The sequence below is a fragment of the Eschscholzia californica genome, unplaced genomic scaffold (genome assembly GCF_041429995.1).
Source record: "Eschscholzia californica isolate CP2 unplaced genomic scaffold, dmEscCali1.0.p SCAF_114, whole genome shotgun sequence".
In the NCBI taxonomy this organism is placed as follows: Eukaryota; Viridiplantae; Streptophyta; class Magnoliopsida; order Ranunculales; family Papaveraceae; genus Eschscholzia; species Eschscholzia californica.
Window position 1 is genome coordinate 47,501 of NW_028238215.1, and position 10,470 is coordinate 57,970.

A 10,470-nucleotide genomic window follows, 5' to 3' on the forward strand; every position below is an offset into this window, starting at 1 on the left:
ATCGTGGTTTACAATTATAGCTTCCACACCTGTTCATTTGGGATTAGTTCCCAGATAAGATAAAGAAAGGACAAGAGTCAAAGAAAAGACGGTGATTCAAATCAAGATTTCTCGGGTACCCTATTCACAAATCACAAAAATAAAATAGAGTCGAAAGATACCAGAGCAATGTTGTCTCAGACTACCTGTCTCCTTGTAGTTGGATCTCCAAGTTTTTGGAATGCTCCAAATTCCACTTGAGCATCCAAATCTGGGTCAATACCAGCAAAAACATCTCTGAACAAGGTTCTAGCACCATGCCAAATGTGTCCGAAAAAGAAGAGCAAAGCAAATGAAGCATGCCCAAAAGTGAACCAACCCCTTGGACTGCTACGAAAAACACCATCGGATTTCAAAGTAGCACGATCTAATTCAAAAATTTCACCCAATTGAGCACGTCTAGCGTATTTTTTCACAGTAGCAGGATCACTATAAGTGACTCCATTGAGTTCGCCGCCATAGAACTCAACAGTTACACCTACTTGTTCGACACTATACTTTGATTCTGCCCTTCTAAAAGGAACATCGGCTCTCACAATTCCGTCTCCGTCTACCAAAACTACTGGAAATGTTTCAAAAAAAGTAGGCATACGACGTACAAAGAGCTCACGGCCCTCTTTATCTCTAAAGATAGGATGTCCTAACCATCCAACAGCTATTCCATCCCCGCTGTCCATTGAACCCGCTCTGAATAATCCCCCTTTTGCTGGATTATTGCCGATGTAATCATAAAAAGCTAATTTTTCGGGAATTTTAGACCAAGCTTCTGATAAACTCTGATTTTCGGCTAGTCCGGCGCCAACCCTTCGATATATTTCTTGCTGGAAGTATCCTTGATCCCATTGATAACGAGTGGGACCAAATAATTCGATCGGGGTCGTTGCTGAACCATACCACATAGTTCCAGCAACAACAAAAGCTGCAAAAAAGACAGCAGCGATACTACTGGAAAGGACAGTTTCAATATTACCCATACGTAATCCTTTGTATAGACGTTGGGGCGGGCGGACACTAAGATGGAAGAGTCCCGCTAATATGCCCAATGTCCCTGCTGCAATATGATGAGAGGCTATTCCTCCCGGAACAAAAGGATCAAAACCCTCTACGCCCCACGCTGGATTTACAGATTGTACTTTTCCAGTTAGTCCATAAGGATCGGACACCCATATTCCAGGACCGTACAAGCCTGTTACATGAAATGCGCCAAACCCAAAGCAAGCTACCCCTGAGAGAAATAAATGAATTCCAAAGATCTTGGGCAAATCCAAAGATGGTTTTCCTGTACGTTCATCAGAGAATATTTCTAGATCCCAATACACCCAATGCCAGATAGCGGCCAAGAAGCACAAGCCAGAAAACACAATATGTGCCCCGGCCACACCTTCGTAACTCCAAATACCTGGATTTGTTATAGTCCCTCCTGTGATACTCCAACCGCCCCACGAATTGGTTATTCCTAAACGAGTCATGAAGGGTATAACGAACATACCTTGTCTCCACATTGGATCAAGAACGGGGTCAGAAGGATCAAAAACTGCTAATTCATATAGGGCCATCGAACCGGCCCAACCAGAAACTAGAGCTGTATGCATTATATGGACAGCAAGCAACCGGCCGGGATCATTCAATACAACGGTATGAACACGATACCAAGGCAAACCCATGGAAATACCCCTTTATCAAAGAAAAATAGACACTATGTAACTTTATCGCATTGGAAAAGACTATGCTTATGCTATGGACTTCCCCTTTTCAATGGATTATCTCGGAGCAAGGGTGAATATTTATTCCATTCCCTTGGTAATAAGGGAACAATTCTGTTCGTAGGAAGAAAGAGAAGCAAATCTATTCTATACCCAATAAGTACCAATACGCAATGGGGGATTGGTCCCATTTTCTATGAGCGAATGCATAGATACTTGTTCATCATTCGAACAGCCCAGCCCATTCATATCATATCATAAGAATTTTTCTTTATTCATTCCGTCTTCTTCGATGAACTTTCCAATCTATGGATAAAATCCGAAAAACAGCAATATTATGAAAACAATAAAAACCCATTGTTACGTTTCCACATCAAAGTGAAATATAGTACTTAATCCCTTTTTCTTTCATTTAATGCCTATTGGTGTTCCAAAAGTACCTTTTCGGATTCCTGGAGAGGAAGATTCAGTTTGGGTTGACGTATAGTGCGACTTGTCAGACATATTGGGTCATATGGGATTTCCCCGTTTTCTCCCCCGATCGAGATATCCTCTGTTTCACCCAAGATTGATTGATTGAACCATCAATAATTTGGAGCGTGAAGTGCAATTAGAGCAATTTATTTGGGGGATCAATATTAATATTTTCAATTATAAGAATTTATGTTAGAAGAATTTATGGTTGGCTTGGTTGGACCAATAAAATGAAGTATCCAGGCTCCGTTCAGAAAATACCCAATTGGTAAAATATGTATGATTCCCATTTGTATCATAAATTTGTATCATAAATGATTAATGATTCCTATTTATATTATACCATATGAGCGATCTCAAACTGCCAATCAATCAATGGAATAATATGATGACTACATCGAATATTTGGCGGAAGACATGAAATGAATTGAAAAAAAAAAGAAGTCTTAGCAAACAAAAGAAGTGGTATTGGGATCATTTGTCCTATATGTGCAAATCGAGATCGGGTAGATCTTTACCCGGAGTAGAGCATAAACCTAAAAGAATTGAAGAGGCCCATTCAGGAACAAGAAAATAACATCGTAATTCGTAATTTGGATTGGATTTCGATGAAAGAATATATCAATGAGACGTTAGTTCGATAAGTTTAGTGAGTTCTTTTTTATGGGGAAGTGAGTAAAAACTCATCTTTCTTGAAAAATCGAAGAAAAAGCCCCTTCGTTATTCGTTAGGAGTTAGAAAGATCCTGCTATGAAAAAAAATAAATAAAGAGGGCTGGAATTGACACATTGATTCTTTTTTTCGCAATTTTTATTTTTTGAACCGTATGCATCCAAAGGTGCGTGTACGGTTCCTAAGGGATACAATTTTGTCCTAATCAACCGACTTCATCGAGAAAGAATACTTTTTTTAGGCCAAAACGTTGATAATGAGATCTCGAATCAACTTATTGGTCTCATGATATATCTTACTATAGAGGATGATACCAAGGATCTTTATTTGTTTATAAACTCTCCTGGTGGATGGGTAACACCCGGAATAGCTATGTATGATACTATGCAATTTGTGCAACCAGATGTACATACAATATGCATGGGATTGGCCGCTTCAATGGGGTCTTTCATCCTGGTCGGGGGAGAAATTACCAAACGTCTAGCATTCCCCTCACGCTTGGCGCCAATGAGTTTTTATTTGAGAGAAAAAGAAGACTATGCCTTCGCCATATAGAATATGAATAATAAGTAATAATAGCATGGCACTTCGAGTTCGATATGAGCAAACCATTATTGTTTTTTCATAACATGAGATTCTGTATCGAGAGAGTAGTATGAGACAAAAGGTATTTCCGATTTGATCTTATCTATCGGGGGTCCATTTCAGCGTCACAAACTTTTTTGTTTTCACACCAGAGGTCTCTTTCCAATATTTATGTTACGAAAGAGTATTAAAATGAAAAAAAAAAAACGATCATTTTTTCCTTATTTGATGATCGGATCAAAAAGAAACTTTGGGATTGCTGAATCACAAAGGAGATAAATATATAAAGCAACGGAACCATCATAGTATTTTTTAACTCTCCCGAAAGGAAGGGTGGTAAATGGATCATTTAACGATTTGGGTCTGATAGATCCTATGTTTTCTCTTTCTTCAATGAAAGGAAAAAGTAAATTCCATTCTAGAGCCGTATGCAATGCGCAAAAAATGCCTGTACGGTTGTTCAATTCTATTTTTTTTTTCTTGTTCTTTATCTCTTTCCTTCGCACGATCGGGCGAGATAGGGGAAGCACTCATTATGTTATATCATCAGGGTAATGATCCACCAACCTGCTAGTTCTTTTTATGAGGCACAAACAGGAGAATTTGTCCTGGAAGCGGAAGAACTGTTGAAACTCCGCGAAACCCTCACAAGGGTTTATGTACAAAGAACGGGCAATCCCTTATGGGTTGTATCCGAAGACATGGAAAGGGATGTTTTTATGTCAGCAACAGAAGCCCAAGCCCATGGAATTGTTGATCTTGTAGCGGTCGAAAATACCGAGGATTTCACGTAAATCCGTGATTCCATTTCGAACCATAATTGAATGAACTGTGATTTGATATTTTATCTTCTTACCGAGGTAAAATGGGGTAAAATATTCAATGAAATCGACGTAATTCATAATCATCCGGTTAGGATCGATCTAAACCAGCCCATTCTGTATACGATTCAGCATGCCAACTATTAAACAACTTATTAGAAACACAAGACAGCCAATCAGAAATGTCACAAAATCCCCCGCTCTTCGGGGATGTCCTCAGCGTCGAGGAACATGTACTAGGGTGTATGTGCGACTCGTTCAGATCATGAACTGGAACAAAAGAAAGGAGACAATTTTGACAGTATCAATGATCAGTACCAATGAATAGGATAGAATGGAAGAGTTCCACTCCTCTATCTAAAAAAAGACCTCTATTGTGTATAAAATTTATGGTTTCCATTGGTAGAAATCCAATCACCTCAATTGGAGATGAGAAGCAATTCCCCATTGGTAGCAAATGGTTATCCATTAAGCGGGGAATGGTATTTAAAAAGCAGAAAAATTATGCTCCCACTCTTGCAAGAACGGATTAACAGGGTCAGCTACCTAACCAACCTTCATAATTAAATGCCGTTACTGTATGGGTAGATCTCATTGTGAAAAGACCTATTACTGTAGAATTTATGGGTAGAGCCAAAGAGTGTGAACTGTACAAGTTACTAAAACTAAATAGGGAAGGGGCTCCGGTGTATAGAAAGGACCTCACCGTTTAAAAAGTAACCATAGAAACGATGGAACCCACTATTTATTCATTTACATTTACGACTTAATTTACTTTTACTATTTTTTGGATACCGAGTATCGATACAATTTCTTATTTCGAGGTGAAATGCTTCAAAAAAAATCGTGGTTGGGAAGGTCATAGTAGCAAAAGCCATTGGAATTTTTATTTTATACACCGGAAGAATCAGTTTTGTTATTAATAGACCAGGAGGGGGAAAAAGAATGACTGAAAGAAACGAAATCAATCAGTTATTCATCAAAGTTTCATTTGATTCAATGACCAGAATTAGACGAGGATATATAGCTCGGAGACGTAGAACAAAAATTCGTTTATTTGCATCAACCTTTCGAGGGGCTCATTCAAGACTTACTCGAACTATTACTCAACAGAAAATGAGAGCTTTGGTTTCTGCTCATCGAGATAGGGGCAGGCAAAAGAGAGATTTTCGTCGTTTGTGGATCACTCGTATAAATGCAGTAATTCGTGAGAATAGGGTATCCTATAGTTATAGTCGATTAATACACGATCTGCACAAGAGGCAGTTGCTTCTTAATCGTAAAATACTTGCACAAATAGCTATATCAAATAGGAATTGTCTTTACATGATTTCCAATGAGATCATTAAATAAGGGGATTGGAAGGAATCCACCAGAATGATTTAAGCGGAGTTCCCCGGAGAATGAACTCCGGGAAGGTAGAGTCTAAATTACTACGATAAAGTAGTAAAAATGAACGAACACGTTTCAATAATAAAAATAAAAGATTTTATCTTTTTATTCCCCGATTCTATTTTGTTTTCTTATGACATGACAATCCAATCTGGATTCTCTAATTTTTCGAACAAAACATCAACCTGGGTTGGGGTTCGAATTGCAATTTTGATTCAATTGAGGCGTAGGCCTATTTATTTCTGGTTCTAGGACCAGTAGTTCTAGGGGTTGACTCGGTTCTCTCAAATTGTTTCTCATTATTAAGAAAAGGTAACAAAGATAAAATACGAGCTTGTTTTATAGCAATAGTAATTAATCGTTGTTGTTTCAAGGTTAATCTATTCACTCGTCGAGATAATATTTTTCCTTGTTCACTAATAAATCGACTAATTAAACTCATGTTTCTATAATCAATTCGATCCCCCGATCCAATTGGGGGCAAACGCCTACGAAAAGATCGCTTGGATTTAAGAAAAGGTCGCTTGGATTTATCCATGGTTTATTCCTTATCTCTAAAATCCTATTTCTGAATTCGAATTCATTTGGGATCCGACCAAAATAGGATTTGATTTGTTTCTATATATTATATGTAATTTGTTCTTGTTACTTCGAAGGGTAGCACACACACACGCCCCTTCAATCTATTTCTTTATCTCCCCATGAATTGTATGCTTGTAACAATAGGGACAGAATTTTCTCAATTCCAATCGACTAGGTGTATTGTGTCGATTCTTTTGAGTAATATATCTGGAAATGCCCGGCGATTCCTTATTAACACTGTTTCGGACACAACTAGTACATTCCAAAATAACTCTGACTCTGACCTCTTTACCCTTGGCCATGAACCTCCTTTGAATTTTGGATTCACTCAACGCTTCGCTTTTCGATCCGAAACGAAGAAAAAAAGTAAAAAAAAAAAAATAGAAGTTGCTAACTCGAAATCCAATTATGAAAGATTTCATTGCAATCAATAGAGCAATAATAATAAGTGATACAACAATTTCTAACTATTAATTATTTCTAACCCTAGTACAGTATTTCGTTTAAGTATCTTGTATGATTTTGTTGCCCTAGAACTACATTTATTGCTATTTGCGTACTCCCCCTATTAATTATTAATAGTAGAATTTGAGCCTGACCCGAGTTTTACTGAGGTTGAATCCACTTTGATTCTTTATTTTTCTGCCCTTACATATCCTAAAAAACCGAAAAAAGAAGAAAACAAAGAAAAGAGAGGAAGAAGGATTAGTCAGAGATAATTTATTATATCACTAATCTTCTTCGTCCCTTCTCATGTCAATAACTAGAATGAAAAAAAGGGGAATGTCAACGCATCTGGGAATAAATGATTGATCTCTATCAATAGACCTGCTAAGGACCCGAACCATAGAGTACTTAGCACAGGTGCCACGGAGAGATATGTTTTTATATCTCGCATTGAAAATCCTCCTTCTTTAATTGTAATACATATATGATCAGATGCATATGTAGTTAAGGATCACTTGTATTTGTACGCGGAATCCCTAACAACAATGGATATATACAACGACCCGGTAGATAAGATTCCCCTTTCCTTAAAACAGAAAAAGACGCCCCCTTCTTCCTGAGTATTACCGATAAATATTAATTTATTTATATGTTTATATGTTGGGTTTCATATGTATATAATTTTTTATTATATGTTATATGAGACCAAAAAGAAAAAATGGCAAGCGAAATTGTATATCAATGGGGAAATAATGATGTGGAAAACAAGACAGGGATTCTCTACAATGACACTGTATACCAATTGAAAGGGATGTAGCGCAGCTTGGTAGCGCGTTTGTTTTGGGTACAAAATGTCACGGGTTCAAATCCTGTCATCCCTACCTATTCCTTCTCCTACGGGCAGTAACAAGTATGGGCAATAACGGGGGGATCCATTGAGATCGATGAAAATTGGATAGACTCAATCTTTCATTTCAGTTTATGATACTATCTGCATGCAAGGTGTATTGGGCGTACAAAAAGAATCCTTTTCTTTCTTTTCTTTACGGTCTTATCTATTGTGATAAGAAAGCGCTCTTAGTTCAGCTCGGCAGAACGTGGGTCTCCAAAACCCGATGTCGTAGGTTCAAATCCTACAGAGCGTGATTCTGTTCTTCTTAGGTCGAATTTCAATGAAATAACTTCACTAACTTGAACAGCAACCTGAATCTGAATTTGACCTCCTGCGGGTTAAAAAAAGAAGGGGGTCAATCAAAAAACGAGATCTTACTTAATCAAAGATCCAACTGATCACCGCGCCTGTATTGTAAATATGCAGTTACGAATAATCCAGCCAAAGTAATAGGAATTAGACCTAACACGATTCCAAATAGTAAAACTTCAATCATTTCGATTTGTTTGATGTTTGAAAGGGGAAGAAAAAAGAGAGGTAATATCTATCTTTAAATATTAATCCGAATCGACCATGAATCTCAATGACCAAGAATTTACAATTGACGCGGGAAGGCATTCTAGAGTGCCTAGAATCTCACAGAAACATTTATTTTTATGAATTTAGAATTCAATTCAAATAAGTCGTATTTTGCTCAGACCAATAAATAGAGCTGGGGTTATAGTTGAAGCCGCCAGTAGAAAACCGAAATAACTAGTTATAGTAGGCATGAGGGAGCTAAATGAGATACGTTCTTTTTATACATATGGTTATAAAAAACTTACCTAAGTTTCCGCTTTTGAAAGATAAGAGGATACGAAAAAATACCAATTGATAGAATCCGTTCCAATTGAAAGTTTTTGATTCATCTTTCATTATCATTTATCATTATAGACGTCACTAACAAAGATAGAGTGAGAGAAGTGGAAAAAAAAGATTGATTCATCATCTGTGACATCTACCCATGCCGTGATTTCGACTCAACAGATTCATTGAGCAACTCGTGGGTAAAGTAATAGGAAAAGAACCTTGTAGTGGAATTTCATTTATAAATGAAACTCTCTTTGAATCACTATGGAATTAAATCAAATTGGAAAATTTTTTCTTTTTTAATTGTATAGAATCCAGTTTCTATTCTGGAACAAAGGACCTTAGAATACCTTTTGCTTTACCTCATTAGATTCAGTGGTTACCCCATTAGATTAAGCATGTAGGCTCATTAATTATACATAATATCTCGACTGCTAAGAAAAAAGTGTCGCACGATCGCTCGAAGAAATAAAAGCCTTAGTTCGGTACAACTCAATTTTAAGACTAGTAATTCTATTATCTTTTGGTTTTAGGTTCTACATGCTGTCTTTCCATATTAGGGAGTCCTATCCTTGGAGCTAGTCAAGAAGGAACCTTTGGATGTAATGCAGCAACGGTTGCATCACGCATATTGATTGTTCCAACTATTGTTTGTTTTCTTTCATTGAATACTATCTACTAATCTTATTGTACTACTAACCGATTTCTTGAACTGAAAGGATTTGAACAAAAACCTTTTTCTTTTATACATATACAACAGGGTTCTAGATTTCGTATCTAATTGAATTGTGTGAATATGATAATATCTTTCATGAATTATTAGAACCCGTTGGACTCACACTCTACCAGATCCTCGGGTTCTAGTCCAAAGTTAGTAATGGAAAGAACCCTATACTTATACTACTACAGGAATTTGAAAAATTTTCGATTGAATAGCACACGGTTCCGCATATATAAGGAACAAGAAAGGAAGAAATCAATTATGTACCACTTCTTTTGGTTTCGATATTGATTGAAATTGCGTTGCTGTGTCAGAAGAAGGATAGCTATACTGATTCGGTATACTCTAAAGATGCCCTCGGTACACTATTGACGATCTCACAAAGATTCAAGATCAGTGGGTTTCCATTTACTGATCCCATCTTTCACGGAATCGATCCCCCTTTGACTGTACAAGAATATGTGGAGCGCAGCATGTCTGGAAGCACGGGAGAACGCTCTTTTGCTGATATTATTACCAGTATTCGATACTGGGTCATTCATAGCATTACTATACCTTCCCTATTTATTGCGGGTTGGTTATTCGTCAGCACGGGTTTAGCTTACGATGTGTTTGGAAGCCCTCGGCCAAACGAGTATTTTACAGAGAGCCGACAAGGAATTCCATTAATAACTGGCCGTTTTGATCCTTTGGCACAACTCGATGAATTTAGTAGATCCTTTTAGGAGGCCCCAATGACTATAGATCGAACCTATCCAATTTTTACAGTGCGATGGTTGGCTGTTCACGGACTAGCTGTACCTACCGTTTCTTTTTTGGGGTCAATATCAGCAATGCAGTTCATCCAACGATAAACCTAATCCGAATTGAATTATAGAGCTATGACACAATCAAACCCGAACGAACAAAATGTTGAATTGAATCGTACCAGTCTTTACTGGGGGTTATTACTCATTTTTGTACTTGCTGTTTTATTTTCCAATTATTTCTTCAATTAAGAGAAAGAAAAAGAATAGTAGGAATTCTCTTATCCCATTCGGACGGATCTCATCTCATAATTATCCATGACTGTTTATGTCTCTAGCATGACCACTTGATGAAATGTGGAGGGAAGTGGGGTAAATGGCCGATACTACTGGAAGGATTCCTCTTTGGCTGATAGGTACTGTAGCTGGTATTCCTGTGATCGGTTCACTAGGTGTTTTCTTTTACGGTTCATATTCCGGATTGGGTTCATCCCTATAGTAATCATATGAACTAAGTTGTAGACAGGAAAAAGAAAGTAAGAACTCA

General features: G+C 37.4%; 1 protein-coding gene and 2 non-coding genes across 3 annotated transcripts in view; 2 read left to right on the top strand and 1 right to left on the bottom strand.

Moving 5' to 3' along the window:
- The window catches only part of LOC147562407 (photosystem II CP47 reaction center protein), a 4,219-nt gene extending 2,234 nt beyond the window's left edge, over positions 1-1,985 (bottom strand). The window contains exon 1 of the mRNA XM_086657399.1: positions 1-1,985. This exon is cut by the window's left edge and continues 126 nt beyond it. Coding sequence (XP_086513525.1) covers positions 177-1,703 — 1,527 coding nt within the window. The 5' untranslated portion in view covers positions 1,704-1,985 and the 3' untranslated portion in view covers positions 1-176.
- A 5,537-nt stretch (positions 1,986-7,522) lies between these two features.
- On the top strand, positions 7,523-7,596 carry TRNAP-UGG (transfer RNA proline (anticodon UGG)). The gene has a single exon. It is a non-coding gene; the product is annotated as a tRNA-Pro (tRNA).
- Positions 7,597-7,786: 190 nt separating this feature from the next.
- On the top strand, positions 7,787-7,860 carry TRNAW-CCA (transfer RNA tryptophan (anticodon CCA)). The gene has a single exon. It is a non-coding gene; the product is annotated as a tRNA-Trp (tRNA).
- The last annotated feature ends 2,610 nt before the right edge of the window (positions 7,861-10,470 follow it).